The sequence below is a fragment of the Bufo gargarizans genome, chromosome 10 (genome assembly GCF_014858855.1).
Source record: "Bufo gargarizans isolate SCDJY-AF-19 chromosome 10, ASM1485885v1, whole genome shotgun sequence".
NCBI lineage: Eukaryota > Metazoa > Chordata > Amphibia > Anura > Bufonidae > Bufo > Bufo gargarizans.
Genome location: NC_058089.1, coordinates 64,101,727 through 64,122,585, shown reverse-complemented (window position 1 = coordinate 64,122,585; position 20,859 = coordinate 64,101,727). Strand labels below are relative to the sequence as shown.

Sequence of the window (20,859 nt, the reverse complement as noted above, 5' to 3'; positions counted from 1 at the left end):
CAACCTATGCACACCTTGTTGTGGATGCCAACTAACATGATAGGGGAAATTCTAGGCAAGTGGTTTGAAGGCAGCTGTGCAGACAGATCCTGAAGGAAAAAGAAGATGACCGAGTTAGTTCTTGCAGCCATACAGAGTACATTCAATGTCCACTGTGTTCATTTTACTACAAAAAGCGAAGTGGGAACTGTTTTCTTCTACAACACAAGCAGTTGGAATCAAACATGAGTGCAGCTCTGGCACATACTGAAGCCATACTGTGTCTGACAATACCTTCCAGATCAGACTGACAGCAGCTCTGCCCACACTGGCCAAACCGTGCATACCATTTGGCTCTGCCTCCTGTTATTTCCTGCTCAATGTGCTGCATTTTGGTCTTGGGAATTTTCTAGATGCCCATTTCTAAAGTGCTGTACTACAGCTGCATTCCAGCACTTTATCATTGCCCAAAGGAAATAGTAGGCAGCGAAAAAAGAGTTGACTGACAAGGCAGGGTTCTAAACACAAGTAGGGATTGCTGACAACATATTATGTTTAGATTTAACATATTCATAATGGCATAGATTTGACATAAGCAAGTTCACTTTGAAGCTTCAAGAAAATATGCAGCAGAAATCCCAGCAGTATTCAGGATTCCTGCCATTGATAGGCCAGCAAATCCGCATGTGGAGTAGCCCAATTTAACTCAATGCAAGTAATCCACAGCTTTTCTTTGTGGAATCTGTGGCAATAAAAAACTACATCGATTTTTTGGGATTTAAAAGGGCTGTCTCATCTCATAGAAACATAGAATGTGTCGGCAGATAAGAACCATTTGGCCCATCTAGTCTGCCCAATATACTGAATACTACGGATAGCCCCTGGCCCTATCTTATATGAAGGATAGCCTTATGCCTATCCCATGCATGCTTAAACTCCTTCACTGTATTTGCAGCTGCCACTTCTGCAGGAAGGCTATTCCATGCATCCACTACTCTCTCAGTAAAGTAATACTTCCTGATATTACTTTTAAACCTTTGTCTCTCTAATTTAAAACGATGTCCTCTTGTAGCAGTTTTTCTTCTTTTAAATATTCTCTCCTCTTTTACCTTGTTGATTCCCTTTATGTATTTAAAAGTTTCTATCATATCCCCTCTGTCTCGTCTTTCTTCTAAGCTATACATGTTAAGGTCCTTTAATCTTTCCTGGTAAGTTTTATCCTGCAATCCATGTACCAGTTTAGTAGCTCTTCTCTGAACTCTCTCCAAAGTATCAATATCCTTCTGGAGATATGGTCTCCAGTACTGCGCACAATACTCCAAATGAGGTCTCACTAGTGCTCTGTAGAGCGGCATGAGCACCTCCCTCTTTCTACTGATAATGCCTCTCCCTATACACCCAAGCATTCTGCTAGCATTTCCTGTTGCTCTATGACATTGTCTGCCTACCTTTAAGTCTTCTGAAATAATGACCCCTAAATCCCTTTCCTCAGATACTGAGGGTAGGACTGTATCACTGATTTTATATTCTGCTCTTGGGTTTTTACACCCCAGGTGCATTATCTTGCACTTATCAACATTACATTTTAGTTGGCAGATTTTTGACCATTCCTCTAGTTTTCCTAAATCCTTTTCCATTTGGTGTATCCCTTTGGGAACATCAGCCCTGTAACAAATCTTTGTGTCATCAGCAAAAAGACACACCTTACCATCGAGGACTTCTGCAATTTCGCTGATAAAGATATTAAACAATATGGGTCCCAGAACAGATCCCTGAGGTACCCCACTGGTAACAAGACCATGAATATACCTGAATATACTCCATTGACTCTCAGCCACTGCCTAATCCATTCAACAATACGGGAGTCCAAGCACAAAGACTGCAATTTATTGATAAGCCTTCTATGTGGGACAGTATCAAAAGCATTTACTAAAGTCTAGATAAGCGATGTCTACTGCAACTCTGCCATCTATTATTTTAGTCACCCAATTAAAAAAAAAAAAAATGATTAGTTTTCTGTTACTAAGGTGAGATCAGACACAGTTCCGACCAAATCCAGCGCTCTGCTGTTTCAGTGGCTCTCATTGCCGTTTGTGAGTTAGGGGAATAGCAATTCTTGTTGTGCTATTCTATAAGAGCCACTGAAACAGCAGAGTGCTGGAGCGCACTGCTGTTTCCCGGCCTGGAGGTGGTCGGAACCTTGTCTCATCTCGCCTTAGTAACAGCGAGATGAGCCAACCCCTTTAAGGCCTGAACATGAATATGGCCTGAACATGAATATGGCCTGAACATGAATATGGCCTGAACATGAATATGGCCTGAAATAGTTTTTGTTGGCAGATGTATTTTATTCAATAGCAGAGAACGATAAAAAGGAGAAGGCACTCATAGGCAATTGTAATATGACAGAAATCATATTTAAAAAAAATAAATAAAAAAATGTGGAAAATTGGGTGAGGACTAAACCTCAGATCTGGAAGGTAACAGGTAGTTGTTTAGAATATATCCAAAAGGAACTCAAAATAAATATAGAATAAATTATTGACATTTCCATCCATAACATACGTAAAAATATAAATAGAAGATCTATATATAAATACAGTAAGTGATCTCAATATTTGTGTATGAAAGAACAATACATATAAATAAAACATGATTTGTATAAATATTTGTTCATAGCAACATACATTTTTCCAAGTAATAAAACATGATTTATACTGATATATATATATATATATATATTACATATACACACATATATATATATATATATATATATATATATATATATATATACACACACACACACACACACAGTACAGACCAAAAGTTTGGACACACCATTATCATTCAAAGAGTTTTCTTTATTTTCATGACTATGAAAATTGTAGATTCACACTGAAGGCATCAAAACTATGATTAAACACATGTGGAATTATATACATAATAAAAAAAGTGTGAAACAACTGAAAATATGTCATATTCTAGGTTCTTCTAGCTACCTTTTGCTTTGATTACTGCTTCGCACACTCTTGGCATTCTCTTGATGAGCTTCAAGAGGTAGTCACCTGTAATGGTCTTCCAACAGTCTTGAAGGAGTTCCCAGAGATGCTTAGCACTTGTTGGCCCTGTTGCCTTCACTCTGCGGTCCAGCTCACCCCAAACCATCTCGATTGGGTTCTGTGTGGAGGCCAGGTCATCTGGCGCAGCACCCCATCACTCTCCTTCATGGTCAAATAGCCCTTACACAGCCTGGAGGTGTGTTTGGGGTCATTGTCCTGTTGAAAAATAAATGATGGTCCAACTAAACGCAAACCGGATGGAATAGCATGCCGCTGCAAGATGCTGTGGTAGCCATGCTGGTTCAGTATGCCTTCAATTTTGAATAAATCCCCAACAGTGTCACCAGCAAAGCACCCCCACACCATCACACCTCCTCCTCCATGCTTCACGGTGGGAACCAGGCATGTAGAGTCCATCCGTTCACCTTTTCTGCGTCGCACACAGACACTGTGGTTGGAACCAAAGATCTCAAATTTGGACTCATCAGACCAAATCACAGATTTCCACTGGTCTAATGTCCATTCCTTGTGTTCTTTAGCCCAAACAAGTCTCTTCTGCTTGTTGCCTGTCCTTAGCAGTGGTTTCCTAGCAGATATTCTACCATGAAGGCCTGATTCACAGTCTCCTCTTAACAGTTGTTCTAGAGATGTGTCTGCTGCTAGAACTCTGTGTGGCATTGACCTGGTCTCTAATCTGAGCTGCTGTTAACCTGCGATTTCTGAGGCTGGTGACTCTGATGAACTTATCCTCCGCAGCAGAGGTGATTCTTGGTCTTCCTTTCCTGGGGCGGTCCGCATGCGAGCCAGTTTCTTTGTAGCGCTTGATGGTTTTTGTGACTGCACTTGGGGACCCTTTTAAAAAGTTTTCCCAATTTTTCGGACTGACTGACCTTCATTTCTTAAAGTAATGATGGCCACTCGTTTTTCTTTACTTAGCTGCTTTTTTCTTGCCATAATACAAATTCTAACAATCTATTCAGTAGGACTATCAGCTGTGTATCCACCTGACTTCTCCACAACGCAACTGATGGTCCCAACCCCATTTATAAGGCAAGAAATCCCACTTATTAAACCTGACAGGGCACACCTGTGAAGTGAAAACCATTTCAGGTGACTACCTCTTAAAGCTCATCAAGAGAATGCCAAGAGTGTGCAAAGCAGTAATCAAAGCAAAAGGTGGCTACTTTGAAGAACCTAGAATATGACATATTTTCAGTTGTTTCACACTTTTTTGTTATGTATATAATTCCACATGTGTTAATTCATAGTTTTGATGCCTTCAGTGTGAATCTACAATTTCCATAGTCATGAAAATAAAGAAAACTCTTTGAATGAGAAGGTGTGTCCAAACTTTTGGTCTGTACTGTATATATTTATATATATTCCCCCCCCCCCCCCCCCCCCTTGGGGATATATTCTAAACAACTACCTGTCACCTTCCAGATCCGAGGTTTAGTCCTCTCTTCTTTTGAAACATTGTACTATATGATTTCTGTTGCATGGCAATTGCCTTTCAGACTCGAGAAAAGGGCCATGCACCCCAAAACACGTCATGAATAAAAGATCAATAATTCATCTCTGCCTCGGGTTGTGTCTCACGTCTACTGACTATCCATCCAGAGATGTGGCAGATACCATACTGCTGCTCATTCCTGTGCATTTTATGTAAGACAGAGTTCTACTTCCAAACATTTCTATTTATCTGATCTAAAATGTATTACACAAGACAATTTAGAAAAAAAACAACAACATTTTAGTGAATTTTCATTTTTCAGATATGCAGTAGCTTTCATTATATCAGTACTCTGAGGACTTCATGGACAGTTACAACTTCCCACCTGATTCCATCCAACATCTCTTTCAGTGTCATAGGGTCAATTTTGTCCTGTAATAAAAAGGCACAATATATAGTTTTTAATGACAACCGATTTATAAAAGGGTTTCTAAACCACATAGATCAGGAAAGATTAACAATGCTGCATCCACTGACTTTTTTTTAATGTAATTTCATGTACAGATTTTTGCAATACAGAATCAGAACGGAAAATAAAATGTGCCATGTTACATACTTACATAGGACATTATATTGCAGTGCTAGTCTACCCAACACTGCGTTTTGTTACAGAAAAATGTCTTTCTCCATTGGTCAGCCATTCCCCCACTATCTCTGCACTGACCACTCTGTCTGAATTCACTGGTAAAATCCATATTTAGTGAGGCAGTGATGAATATAGATTTCCAGCCTTAGTAGGAGGTCAGAATACAGCTATTGCCCAACACGTCTATGGAACGAGATACAATGTGGCAAACTATGTTCCACTGTGGCTCAAATAAGAGTTCAATTGAGCTGAAGATGCAAAGAAAAGGCTTTTACCTACAGAAAGCATTTCATGTGTCCACTACGTATCTCATCATGTCAATAACTAGATACAATTGGGAACGTACCAGACAAAGCACATTGTTTGTATGTCAATAAAGCTATTTCAATAATCTTCAAATCCACAGAAATATGATTCTAAGGAGCACTGGAGCATAGTGATTCACATTGCATTTGTTGTTGTTTCATATTGTTATTTGTACCATACTTTTAAATCAGAGTCAACTGCTTGAAAGGCACTTACGAGAGTTGGTGCAAGCACAATCATTAACGGTATGCAGTTGCCTATCGATATACCTCATATGGACCGAAGCAGTGCCTCAAGAATACAAATCCTTACACATTAATATGGAGCTGATCACCCATTCAACAGGCCAGTCATGTTCTTCCACATCAAAATGACTCAACAATGCCTTCATGGACCGTGCTTTGAGACCTGAAGCATCTTTTGCAATGGTGACTTTCTATTACTGTACCATTCTCAAATTTAGTGAGTTTGTTTATTTAGAATAACCCATTCATGCACAAATGTTTGTAAAAGGTAGACTGCATGACTAGGTCCCCGAAATACCTGAATTCATTGGTTAAGAGGCATGTGCCAATACTTTGGTCCATATAGTGTATCTCATTCTGAACTAATTCATTCTACCTCCAATGTATTCACTGAGGAAAATAAACTGTCAGATGACATGCCGAATGTTGAAATAAATTCCCCATTAAAAGTGTCCCGTCTGACCCAGGAAGAAGTGCAAAAGCGACTTAAAACGATTAAAATAGACAAATCGCCAGGACCGGATGGCATACACCCCCGTATCCTAAGGGAATTAATTAATGTCATAGCCAGACCCTTATTTCTGATATTTGCAGATTCTATATTGACAGGGAATGTCCCACAGGATTGGCGCATGGCAAATGTGGTGCCAATATTCAAAAAGGGTCCAAAAACAGAGCCTGGAAACTACAGGCCGGTAAGTTTAACATCTGTTGTGGGTAAACTGTTTGAAGGTTTACTGAGAGATGCTATGTTAGAGCATCTTAAAGGAAATAAGCAAATAACGCCATATCAGCATGGCTTCATGAGGGATCGGTCATGCCAAACTAATTTAATCAGTTTCTATGAGGAGGTAAGTTCTACACTTGACAGCGGCGAATCAATGGATGTCGTATATCTGGACTTCTCCAAAGCATTTGACACTCTACCACATAAAAGGTTAGTATATAAAATGAGAATGCTCGGACTGGGAGAAAACGTCTGTAAGTGGGTAAGTAACTGGCTGAGGGATAGAAAACAAAGGGTGGTTATTAGTGGTAAATACTCAGATTGGGTCACTGTCACTAGTGGGGTACCTCAGGGGTCAGTATTGGGCCCTATTCTCTTCAATATATTTATTAATGATCTTGTAGAAGGCTTGCATAGTAAAGTATCAATTTTTGCAGATGACACTAAACTGTGTAAAGTAATTAACACTGAAGAGGACAGTATACTACTACAGAGGGATCTGGATAGATTGCAGGCTTGGGCAGATAAGTGGCAGATGAGGTTTAACACTGACAAATGTAAAGTTATGCACATGGGAAGGAATAATGCAAGTCACCCGTACTTATTAAATGGTAAAACACTCGGTAACACTGACATGGAAAAAGATCTAGGAATTTTAATAAACAGCAAACTAAGCTGCAAAAAACAGTGTCAGGCAGCTGCTGCCAAGGCCAATAAGATAATGGGTTGTATCAAAAGGGGCATAGATGCCCGTGATGAGAACATAGTCCTACCACTTTACAAATCATTAGTCAGACCACACATGGAGTACTGTGTACAGTTCTGGGCTCCAGTGAACAAGGCAGATATAGCAGAGCTGGAAAGGGTCCAGAGGAGGGCAACTAAAGTAATAACTGGAATGGGGCAACTACAGTACCCTGAAAGATTATCAAAATTAGGGTTATTCACTTTAGAAAAAAGACGACTGCGAGGAGAGCTAATTAATATGTATAAATATATCAGGGGTCAGTACAGAGATCTATCCCATCATCTATTTATTCCCAGGACTGTGACTGTGACGAGGGGACATCCTATGCGTCTGGAGGAAAGAAGGTTTGTACACAAACATAGAAAAGGATTCTTTACAGTAAGAGCAGTGAGACTATGGAACTCTCTGCCTGAGGAGGTGGTGATGGTGAGTACAATAAAGGAATCCATTGCCTGGATGTATTTCTGGAGCGTAATATTACAGGTTATATCTACTAGAGAGAGATCGTTGATCCAGGGAGTTATTCTGATTGCCTGATTGGAGTCGGGAAGGAATTTTTATTCCCCTAAAGTGAGGAAAATTGGCTTCTACCTCACAGGGTTTTTTTTGCCTTCCTCTGGGTCAACTTGCAGGATGACAGGCCGAACTGGATGGACAAATGTCTTTTTTCGGCCTTATGTACTATGCTACTATGTTACCTAAGAAGCAACATCTCTAATGTTTTTTTAAAAGCATTAAAAAGCACAACATAAATGTATATGTAGAGAAGAGTAGGAGTGAGCAGCTATAGAGAAAAGTAAACAGACACAAAGTTGGGAATTTATTACAACCTATGCCCATAACTTCGGATTTCTTTGTGCAAAAATGTAGCAACTTATTTTTTCCATTACTCCAGTGCTAAAAATAAAAAAAATGGGTGTGGCTTGCTAAAATAAATGAATAATTTCACTCCAGATTTATCAGACTTTTCAAACTCACAAAAAAAAATAAAAAATAAAGTTGCAAAAGGGGTAGCAAAAGAAAACTGGACTAGCATTTCTACATAAAAGTAGACAAAGACTATTTTGGCCCTTCAAACCTGACATATCGTGGAAATAACTTTTATTCAATATTCAGGGTCTTTTCATTATACACTGTACTTTCTGCTAGTGGTGAATTTCGATCAATATAAATAAGGATAAATAATTATATAAATAAGAAATTAGCCATTTTCCATATTAGAATTTTCCTGCTTTTAAGCCAGGTAGTCACAGCTTATGTTGGCGTTGGCTTATAAATTTAGAAGTAATTATAAAAATTTACAAGAAACACCCCACAAATCTTCCCATTTTAAAAACTGTACCCCTCAAAGTGTTCAAAGTGACATTTTAAAGTTTGGTATACAGTGTGGATTTCGGGGGACTCATTTTTAGAAAGTTTTTCAGGCACCATTTCACAGGTCTTGAAGTTCTAAAATAAGACCAAAAGGCCCATTTTGGAAACTACACTTCTCAACGAATTAAACATAGGGGTAGAGTAGTTCACTGAGCATTATGACAACGCCGGTGTTTAATAGAGCATGAAAATAAAAAAATACATTTTAACAATGATATGTAGTTTTAGCTAACAATTCAATTTTACAAGGGTTAACAGAAGAATAAAGCGCCAAAAAAACTGTCATACCATTTCTTACGAATATGGCAATATTTGGTCACAACTTTCTGCATGGGCACACAGCATGGCTCAGAAGGGAAGGAGCACAATTGTCCTTTTCACCTGTACCACGAGCCACACTAGAAAGGCAGCGGGAGATTAGGGAGGTGAACAAGTGGCTCAAGAATAGGTGAAGGAAGGAGAGGTTTGGGTTCCCAGAGAATTGGGCTGAGAGATGGGCTGTACCTCAATTGGGAAAGTGTAGCTGTTTTGAGGGAGAAGATGGCTTGAAGGTTGAAAGTGTTTAAACTAGGGACTGGGGGGAAGGGTAATTACATTATAGGAGAGGAAGATAGTGCAGATAGAGACCGGAGGCAAGGTAATGGAACTAAAGAAGGAGAGGAAGGAGGGACTAGAACAGTTCATAAGGAAAGGTGTACGGTAAAAAAATATACATAAACCTCTCAATTGTATGTATACAAATGCCAGAAGCCTGACTAATAGAACCGGGAAACTGGAATTAGGGACGTGTGGGAATAACTGAGACATGGCTGGATGACAGCTATGTCTGGGCGGTTAACGTACAGGGTCACAGTCTGTTTAGGAAGGTTTGTCAAAACCGGAGAATAGCGGGGGTTTGCCTTTATGTAAAGTCCCCACTCAGGGAAGATACAAGTGAGGGACATGAACATATAGAGTCACTGTGGGTAGAAATACATGGAGGCAAAAACATGGAAGGAATAAAATACGCATAAGAGTTTATCATAAACCACCGAGGCAGCAAATCAGGAGGTCATTATTATAGAGAGTTTCAACTACCCAGATATAGACTGGGAAACTGAAACCTGTATATCTCAAAGGAAACAGGTTCTTGGCAATAACCAAAAACAATTACCTTTCCCAACTGGTTCAGGACCCGACTAGAGGGACGGCCATACTGGACTTAGTATTAACCAATAGACCTGACAGAATAGATTTGCAGGTTGAGGGACACCTGGGAAAGACTGACCATAAAATAATAACCTTCCAATTGTCATTCAAAAGAGTGTTTCTTCAGGCAAGAACAAAAATACCAATGCTAAATTTAGCCAATTTAGGCCATTGGCCTAACTAACTAGGACAATGTCCTCAAAGGAAAAATAAAGCCACAAATTAGATATTTTTAAAGGCATTCTAAAGTCTAATTGTGAGATGTACATACCTTGGAATAAAAGGGCAATGAACAAGAAAAAAACTATGTGGATAAATAGAATTGCAAAGAAAGTAACAAATGACAAAAAGAAAGCTTTTAACCACTTCAACCCCGCTAGCTAAGACCCCCTTAATGACCAGGCCACTTTTTACACTTCTGCACTACGCTACTATAACCGTTTATCGCTCGGTCATGCAACTTACCACCCAAATTAATTTTACCTCCTTTTCTTCTCACTAATAGAGCTTTCAATTGATGGTATTTCATTGCTGCTGACATTTTTACTTTTTTTGTTATTAATCAAAATGTAACGATTTTTTGGCAAAAAAATGACATTTTTCACTTTCAGCTGTAACGTTTTGCAAAATAAACGACATCCATATATAAATTTTTCGCTAAATTTATTGTTCTACATGTCTTTGATAAAAAAAAAAATGTTTGGGCAAAAAAAAAACATGGTTTGGGTAAAAGTTATAGCGTTTACAAACTATGGTACAAAAATGTGAATTTCCGCTTTTTGAAGCACCTCTGACTTTCTGAGCACCTGTCATGTTTCCTGAGGTTCTACAATGCCCAAACAGTAGAAAAACCCCACAAATGACCCCATTTCAGAAAGTAGACACCCTAAGGTATTCGCTGATGGGCATAGTGAGTTCATAGAACTTTTTATTTTTGGTCACCAGTTAGCGGAAAATGATGATAATTTTTTTTTTTCTTACAAAGTCTCATATTCCACTAACTTGCGACAAAAAATAAAAAATTCTAGGAACTCTCCATGCCTCTCACGGAATACCTTGGGGTGTCTTCTTTCCAAAATGGGGTCACTTGTGGCGTAGTTATACTGCCCTGGCAATTTAGGGGCCCAAATGTGTGAGAAGTACTTTGCAATCAAAATGTGTAAAAAATGGCCTGCAAAATCCGAAAGGTGCACTTTGGAATATGTGCCCCTTTGCCCACCTTGGCTGCAAAAAAGTGTCACACATCTGGTATCGCCGTACTCAGGAGAAGTTGGGGAATGTGTTTTGGGGTGTCATTTTACATATAACCATGCTGGGTGAGAGAAATATCTTGGCAAAAGACAACTTTTCCAATTTTTTTATACAAAGTTGGCATTTGACCAAGATATTTATCTCACCCAGCATGGGTATATGTAAAATGACACCCCAAAACACATTCCCCAGCTTCTCCTGAGTACGGCGATACCACATGTGTGACACTTTTTTGCAGCCTAGATGCGCAAAGGTGCCCAAATTCCTTTTAGGAGGGCATTTTTAGACATTTGAATCACAGACTTCTTCTCACGCTTTAGGGCCCCTAAAAAGCCAGGGCAGTATAAATACCCCACATGTGACCCCACTTTGGAAAGAAGACACCCCAAGGTATTCAATGAGGGGCCTGGCGAGTTCATAGAATTATTTTTTTTGGGCATAAGTTAGCGGAAATTGATTTTTATTTAATTTTTTCTCACAAAGTCTCACTATCCGCTAACTTGGGACAAAAATTTAAATCTTTCATGGACTCAATATGCTCCTCAGCGAATACCTTGGGGTGTCTTCTTTCCAAAATGGGGTCAGTTGTGTGGTGTTTGTACTGCCCTGGCATTTGAGGGTCTCTGCAATCATTACATGTATGGCCAGAATTAGGAGTTTCTGCTATTCTCCTTATATTGCGCATACAGGTAATGAGATTTTTTTTTTCCGTTCAGCCTCTGGGCTGAAAGAAAAAAATGAACGGCACAGATTTCTTCATTCGCATCGATCAATGTGGATGAAAAAATCTCTGCCCAAAAAAAAAAAGGAGGGGAAAGGCGTCTGCCAGGACATAGGAGCTCCGCCCAACATCCATACCCACTTAGCTCGTGTGCCCTGGCAAACCAGATTTCTCCATTCACATCAATCGATGTGGATGAATAAATCATTGCCGGGAATTTTTATTTTTTTTTGATATACAAAGTGTTTGCCAAAGCATAGGAACGCCGCCTCCTCCTCAGCTCGTATGCCTTGGCAAATGTATCTGTTACTGCAGAGTAGAAATCTCGTCTTGCAGCGCTGCATACACCGACTTGCGTGTAATCTGACAGCAGCGCAATGCTTCTGTCAGAATGCACATCAGTGCTGCAGCTAGTCGATCGGTTGGTCCACCTGGAAGGTAAAAAAAAAAAAAAAAAAAAAAAAAAAAACAGGCCGCAAGGCAATAATTTTATTAACTTTGGAACTGAACATATAAACTTTAACTTTTTGAACTAAACATTAACCTTTTTGCTTACTGGTGTTTTTTTTTTTTTTTTTTTTTTTACCTTTATAGAACAAACCTCTCCTTCCCCATGGGTCAATGTGCAAAGCGCAAATCGCCCAAAGATGTGGTGAAGTGCGTTATGCACTTTGTCCCAGGTGAAAGGAGACGTTTGCAGCAGCTGTGAGTGAATGGGCCCTAATAGCCCTGTGTGCCTGTCCTGGTGAGATGATCACTATGCTAGGTGTACCTGTGTGTGGTACTTCCGGAAACACTCCCCTAAGCATAGGGCAGGGTGGTCAGGACAGTCAGGACAGAAATAGCGGGTGTCACGCCTTATTCCACTCCTGCTACAGACACAACATCTTTTTCGGGGTGACGGTTGGGTTGAGGTACCAGCAACGACATTGGGGAAATGTCGCTCGTGTAGACGGCTAACTACACTGGTGGATGGGGCCACGGAACCTCCTGGGTACAGGAGGTTCTCGATGATCTCTTCCTGAAATTTGAGGAAGGATCCAGTTCTCCCAGCCTTACTGTAGAGAACAAAACTATTATACCGAGCCAATTGAATTAAATATACAGACACCTTCTTATACCAGCGTCTGGTTCTGCGGGAAACTAAATACGGAGACAACATCTGGTCATTGAAGTCCACCCCTCCCATGTGAAGGTTATAGTCGTGGACTGAGAGGGGCTTTTCAATAACACGGGTTGCTCGCTCAATTTGTATTGTCATGTCTGCGTGAATGGAGGAGAGCATGTAAACGTCACGCTTGTCTCTCCATTTCACCGCGAGCAGTTCTTCGTTACACAGTGCGGCCCTCTGCCCCCTTGCAAGACGGGTGCTAACGAGCCGTTGGGGGAAGCCCATGCGACTAGTTCGCGCTGTACCACAGGCGCCAATCCGTTCTAGAAACAAATGCCTAAAGAGGGCCACACTTGTGTAGAAATTGTCCACATAAAGATGGTACCCCTTGCCGAATAAGGGTGACACCAAGTCCCAGACTATCTTCCCACTGCTCCCCAGGTAGTCAGGGCAACCGACCGGCTCCAGGGTCTGATCTTTTCCCTCATAGACACGAAATTTGTGGGTATAGCCTGTGGCCCTTTCATAGAGCTTATACAATTTGACCCCATACCGGGCGAGCTTGCTTGGGATGTATTGTTTGAAGCCAAGGCGCCCGGTAAAATGTATCAGGGACTCGTCTACACAGATGTTTTGCTCTGGGGTATACAAATCTGCAAATTTCAGGTTGAAATGGTCTATGAGGGGCCGAATTATGTGGAGCCGGTCAAAAGCAGGGTGGCCTCTGGGACGGGAGGCGGTGTTGTCGCTAAAGTGCAGGAAACGCAGGATGGTCTCAAATCGTGTCCTGGACATAGCAGCAGAGAACATGGGCATGTGATGAATTGGGTTCGTGGACCAATATGACCGCAATTCATGCTTTTTAGTTAGACCCATGTTGAGGAGAAGGCCCCAAAAAAAATTTATTTCGGAAACTTGGACTGGTTTCCACCAGAAAGGCTGGGCATAAAAGCTTCCCGGGTTAGCGGTTATAAATTGTGTGGCATACAGATTTGTTTCTGCCACAACTAAGTCTAAGAGCTCCGCAGTCAAGAACAGCTCAAAAAATCCCAGGGCCGAACCGATCTGAGCTGTCTCAACCCGAACTCCAGACTGAGCGGTGAAAGGGGGAACTACAGGTGCGGCTGAAGTTGGGGACTGCCAATCAGGGTTTGCCAGCACCTCAGGGATTCTAGGGGCTCTACGGGCACATCTTTGCGGTGGCTGCGACGGGGTCACTACTGCACGTGCCACCGTACCAGCTTCAACTGCCCTTCTGGTGCTCGCTACTTCACCATGTTCTACGGCAGTGCTGGTACTAGGTCCAGGAAGGGCTGCGCTGCTGGTGTATGCCTCACCACATAATCCGACAGCGCCAGCCCCACTCTGCTGCTCTTGAAGCGGATCCTGTGGTCTAGCGACACAGGGCCGGGTACACCTGGTGCTATCAGGGACCTCAGCCTCCTCATCCGAACTTTGGGTCAGAGAGCCACTGCTTTCTACAGGTTCGTATTCTGACCCGCTAGATTCATCAGATGAGGGTTCCCATTCCTCATCTGACTGGGTCAGAAGCCTGTAGGCCTCTTCAGAAGAATACCCCCTGTTTGACATTTGGGCAACTAAATTTAGGGGTATTCCCTGAGACTACCCAAGAAAAAAAGCAAGCCCGTCTTACAAATGGCAGGCTAGCGAAGTACCGGAGGCCGCTGCGGTTGATAAAAAATATTAAAACTGATTTTTTTTTTATCGCCGCAGCGCGTGTAAAGTGAATGTGCAGTGATCAAAAAAAAATATTTTTTGTCACTGCGGTGGGGCGGGCGTGGGTGAACGCACATGTGGGCGACCGATCAGGCCTGATCGGGCAAACACTGCGTTTTGGGTGGAGGGCGAACTAAAGTGACACTAATACAATTATAGATCTGACCGTGATCAGTTTTGATCACTTCCAGATACTATAAAAGTACAAATGCTGATTAGCGATACGCTAATCAGCGAATAACGGACTGCGGTGCGGTGGGCTGGGCGCTAACTGATCCCTAAACTACCTAACCAAGGGGCCTAAACTATACCTAAAACCTAACAGTCAATACCAGTGAAGAAAAAAAGTGACAGTTTGCACTGATCACTTTTTTCCTTTCACTAGTGATTGACAGGGGCGATCAAAGGGTTAATTGGTCTTCAGGGGGGTGATCTGGGGCTAGTATGTGGTGTTTGGTGTACTCACTGTGTAGCCTGCTCCTCTGCTGGATCCAACCGACGAAAAGGACCAGCAGAGGAGCAGGGCAGCCATATAACAGATCATATTTACAAATATGATCTGCTATCTGGCTTGTCATTGTTTTTTTTAAAAATCAGCAACCTGCCAGCCGCGATCATTGGCTGGCAGGTTGCTGACGAAATGCTCCTTGAACTTTTGCCGGCCCGCGATGCGCATGCGCGGGCCAGCTGTGACCGAAATCTCGCGTCTCACGAGATGACGCACGGATGCGTCCAGGAGGAGTAAATCAACCACCTTCCGGACGCATCCTTGCGTTAGGCGGTCCGGAGGTGGTTAAATCACTGAAACAGGAAGGTGGCAAGTAAGCATTGAAAAACTATAAGGGAAAAATAGCATAAGAAAGACAAATAAAAGCAGCCAAACTAGAGACAGAGATTCACTGTCAAAGAAAATAAAACTAACCCTAAAATGTTCTTCAACTATATAAATGGTTGAAAGTATAAATCTGAAGGTGTCGGCCCTTTACAAAGTGATAAAGGGGGAGTTGCAGACAGCAATGAGGAGAAAGCAAAGCTATTACATCTTTTTTCTCCACTGTATTCCCAGGAAGAAGTATAGTGGCGTCTTAAAAAGACTAAAATAGACAAATCGACAAGGACCAGATGGCATACACCCCCGTATCCTAAGAGAATTAAGTAATGTCATAGCCACACCCTTATTTCTGATATTTAACCTCTTCCGGACACATCACGTACTGGTACGTCATGTGTATTTCCGATCACCGCCGCTCGACGAGCAGTGATCGGAACACGAAGCCTGCTCTAATCGTTGAGCAGGCACCTGGGCTAAATGCGTGGGGGCGTCCTGTGACCCCCTAGTGTCGGCAATCGCCGCAAACAGTAGGTAAATTCAGACCTACGGTTTGCAGCTTTTCAATGCTGCGGCAGCGGCGGTCCCATCCGGTCCCCGTGGGGCTGTAGGAGGGACCCGATGGTATGGACCTTCCTGAGGCATCGGAGCTGCCTTCCTGTGACGAGCCTGTGAGATCCAGCCCCCTGGATCTCAAAGGCCGGAAGCTGTATGAGTAATACACACACAGTATTACTCATAAAGCCAATGCATTCCAATACAGAAGTATTGGATGCATTGTAAAAGGGATTAGACCCCCAAAAGTTAAAGTCCCAAAGTTGAGCCAAAAAAAAGTTGAAAAAAGAAAGTTTTCCTCCCAAAACATTTATAGTTTAAAGTAAAAATAAACAAAAACGTAATTTTCCCCAAATAAAGTTTTAAAAAATTGGTAAAATTGGTAAAAAATAAAAAAGTTGACATATTAGGGATCGCTGCATCAGTATCAACCGTCTCTATAAACATATCACATGACCTATCCCCTCAGATGAACACCGTAAAAAATTAAAACTGTGCTAAAGAAACCATTTTTTTGTCACCTTACATCACAAAAAGTAAGCGATCAAAAAGGCGTCTTGCCCACCAAAATAGTACCAATCTTACCGTCACCTCATCCTGCAAAAAACTAATCCCCTACCTAAGACAATCGCCCAAAAATAATAATTATGGCTCAGAATATGGAGACACTAAAACATAATTTTTTTTTTTGTTTTAAAAAGCTGTTATTGTGTAAAACTTAAGTAAATTTAAAAAAGTATACATATTAGTTATTGCCGCGTCCGTATCGACCGGCTCTATAAAAATATCACATGACCTAACCTCTCAGGTGAACACTTTTTTTTTTTTTTTTTACGGTGTTCACATGAGGGGTTAGGTCATGTGATATTTTTATAAAGCCAGTCGAAACGGATTCGGCGATACCTAATATTAAATGGCAAATCTACCCAAAAAGTGAAATTTTTAAATTGTATCTCTATGTTCCATAAATATTTGTGGAACACCTAAAGGGTTAACTTTGTTTGTAAAATCAGTTTTGAATACCTTGAGGGGTGTAGTTTCTAGAATGGGGTCATTTTTGGGTGATTTCTATTATGCAAGCCTCACAAAGTGACTTCAGACCTGAACTGGTCCTTAAAAAGTTGGTTTTTGAAAATTGATGAGAAATTTAAAGAAGATTTTCTTCTAAACTTCTAAGCCTTTACACATCCCCCAAAAATAACATGTAATTCCCAAAATGATCCTAACAAAGTAGACATATGGGGAAAGTAATAACTATTTTAGTAGGTATTACTATGTATTATAGAAATTGAAACTTGGAAATTTGCAAATTTTTCCCAATTTTTGTATTTTTTTTTTTATAAATACATTTTTTATTTATTTTTACTCCCAGCACACTAGCAGCCGGGCACAGCCACTGGAGGGTTAAGACCGCGAGGCTAACAAGGTGACATGCGGTGCACATGACGGGTCAAGCAGAGTGACATCACTCCCTCTACCCACTGGCTGTCAGTGTCAGCTGGCCGCGGAGTCACACAGGACATGTACGTGGCAGCGCTCACATGCACGCTAGGCGCTCTCCACCACACGCCTTATGTCCCAGGAAGCGGCGCAGGCGACTAAGTCAGGGTTTCAGTTTTCCTGTATGAAGACTCTTCCAGCGTATCCCGGAGAGGAGCCCCTCCGGAGTGACATCATGTCTATTTTTAGTGGGTGACTGCCCGCAGATAAGACTTAGCTGCACGCTTCCCGGGCTCAGCCCGGGATCGGCCAGCGGCAGCCTGACTCCAAGTAAGAGCGGGGACTCGGCTGCGGACGGAGGGAGAACTTAAACAACTTCCCGGGGAGGGGCAGAGCGAGAGCCTGGAGTTGTGAGAAGTTCTGACTGGAGTCATCAGGGAAGAAGCGGGGTGCAGTAGGGAGGTGAAGGGTGCACCGAGGCCGGGGGTGCAGGAGGGGGGTGAAGGGTGCACAGAGACCCGGGGGTGCACAACAACTCCCAGGGTGTCCTGAAGAAGTCTGAAAGTTTAGACTCATGGTGAGGCTTGCACAGTAAAATATCAATAATAAATAGGGCAGGCACACCTCCTTCTGCTATGGAGGAGATAGATTCTGTATAAAATGCAAAAACATTTATTTGGTCATATACATATCAATTACATGAGTATTAACCTGTTAGGGACATATGATGTACCAGTACGGCATGATGTCCCAGTACTTAAGGACACATGAAGTACCGGTACGTCATGTGTAGTTCTGATAACCGCCGCACAGCCGGCAGTGATCGTAACCCAGTGCCTGATAAAATCAATCAGCAGGCACCGTGGGACAATGCCCAGGGAGGTCCTGTGACCCCCGCCCCCCCGTTGTAAGCAATCACAGCAAACCACAGGTCAATTCAGACCTGATGCCCCGATAACCAGGAATGGACGGTGATCGGTGGTGTGATAATACACCACCAATCACCGTCCTGCGATTCTGAGAGGTGGCGGTTTAACCACCTCAGCTCCCAAACCCCCTTAACCACCTCCTGACCGCCTAACGCAGGGATGCGTCCTGCGGACCGCCGGGTTACTCCTCCATCACGCATCTATGCGTCATCTCACGAGACTACGCGCATATCAGGCCCACACATGCGCAGTGCGGGTCGGCAAAAGTCGCAGAAGGAGTTGGTCACCAGCCTGCCAGCCAATGATCAGCGCTGGCAGGTTGGTGACTTTTAAAATAACGAACCACCAGCCATATAACACATTATATTTATAAATACAATGTGTTAAATGGCTTCTGTGCTCTCTGCTGTGTCCTTTTCGTTGTTTGGTCCCAGCAGAGAGCACAGATCACAGTGAGTACACCAAGTACAACATATTTAGCCCTAGATCACCCCCCCATCACCCCAATTAACCCCTTGATCACCCCTGTCAATCACTAGTGAGAGGAAAAAAAGTGATCAGTGTAAACGGTCACTTTTTTTTCCACCAGTATTGACTATTAGGTTTAGGTTAGTTTAGGCCCCTTTGGTAGGTAGTTAGCTTCAGTTAGCACCCAGCCCACCTCACCGCACTCACTGATTCGCTGATTAGCGTATCGCTAATCAGCATTGGTACTTTATAATATCTGTAAGTGATCAGCACTGATCACAGTCAGATCTATAATAGTATTAGGGTCACCTTAGCTCGCCCTCCACCCAAAACGCAGTATTTGCCCTATAAGGCCTGATCGGTCGCCCACACGTGCGTTGACCCACGCCCGCCCCGCCGCAGTGACAAATTCTTTTTTTTTTTTTATCACTGCACAATCACTACACAAGCGCTGCGGCGATAAAAAAAATAATCTGTTTGGATATTTTTTTATTAATCGCAGCGGCTTCCTGTACTTCGCTTTTTTTTTTTTTACCTTCTAGGTGGACCAAGCGATCAACCAGCTGCAGCACTGATGTACATTCTGACAGAAGCATTGCACTGCTGTCAGATTACACAAAAGTCGGTGTATGCGGCGCTGCAAGACGAGATTTCTCCTTTGCAGTAAAAAAGATAGCCGAGGCTTATGAGCTGAGGGGTGGTGTTCATATGCTTCGGCAAACACTTTTTTTTTTTTTTTTTTTTTTTTTTTATATACAAACATTCCGGCAATGATTTATTCATCCACATCGATTGATGTGAATGGAGAAATCGGGTTTACCAGGGCATACGAGCTGAGTGGGTTTGGATGTTGGGCGGAGCTCCTATGTCCTGGCAGACGCCTTTCCCCTCTTTTTTTTTTTTGCACATTTTTTGACAGATTTTTTCATCCACATTGATCGATGCGAATGAAGAAATCTGTGCCGTTCATTTTTTCTTTCAGCCCAGAGGCTGAACGGAAAAAAATAATAATCTCATTACCCGTTTGCTCAATATAAGGAGAATAGCAGAAACTCCTAATGCTGGCCATACATGTAATGATTGTTGAGACCCTCAAATGCCAGGGCAGTACAAACACCCCACAAATGACCCCATTTTGGAAAGAAGACACCCTAAGGTATTCGCTGACGGGCATATTTCGTCCATGAAAGATTGAACTTTTTGTCCCAAGTTAGCGGATAGGGAGACTTTGTGAGGAAAAAAAAAAAGAAAGATTAAAATAAAAATTCCACCAACTTGTGCCAAAAGAAAAATATATATATGAACTCGCCATGCCCCTCACGGAATACCTTGGGGTGTCACATGTGGGGTATTTATACTGCACTGGCATTTTAGGGGCCCTAAAGCATGAGAAGTAGTTTGGAATCCAAATGCGTAAAAATGCCCTGTGAAATCCTAAAAGTACTAATTGGAATTTGGGCCCCTTTGCGCACCTAGGCTGCAAAAAAGGCTGTGGTACATGTGTGACACTTTTTTGCAGCCTAGGTGCGCAAAGGGGCCCAAATTCTAATGAGTACTTTTAGGATTTCACAGGGCATTTTTACGCATTTGGATTCTAAACTACTTCTCACGCTTTAGGGCCCCTAAAATGCAAGGGCCGCATAAATGCCCCACAAGTGACCCCATTTTAGAAAGAAGACACCCCAAAGAATTCCGTGAGGGGTATGGTGAGTTCATGTAAAATTTTATTTTTTGTCACAAGTTAGTGGAATATGAGACTTTGAAAGAAAAAAAAAAAATTTCATTTCCGCTAACTTGTGACAAAAAATAAAAACTTCCATGAACTCACTATGCCCATCAGCGAATACCTTAGGGTGTCGACTTTCCAAAATGGGGTCATTTGTGGGGTGTTTCTACTGTCTGGGCATTGTAGAAACATGGCAGGTGCTCAGAAAGTCAAAGTGCGTAAATTAACTTTTTTTGCACCATAGTTTGTAAACGCTATAACTTTTACCCAAACCAATAAATATACACTTATTGCAATATTTTTTATTTTTTTTTATCAAAGACTTGTAGAACAATAAATTTTGAGAAAAAATTATATAGAAATA

The 20,859-nt window shown here is 41.9% G+C and overlaps 1 protein-coding gene across 2 annotated transcripts in view; it reads right to left on the bottom strand.

Moving 5' to 3' along the window:
* BBS1 (Bardet-Biedl syndrome 1) overlaps window positions 1-20,859 on the bottom strand; it is a 331,388-nt gene that overhangs the window by 231,724 nt on the left and 78,805 nt on the right. For both annotated transcript variants that reach the window (XM_044270034.1, XM_044270035.1), the window contains exon 5: window positions 4,880-4,926. In XM_044270034.1, the coding sequence (XP_044125969.1) occupies window positions 4,880-4,926 (47 nt within the window). The remainder of the gene's footprint in view (window positions 1-4,879; window positions 4,927-20,859) is intronic.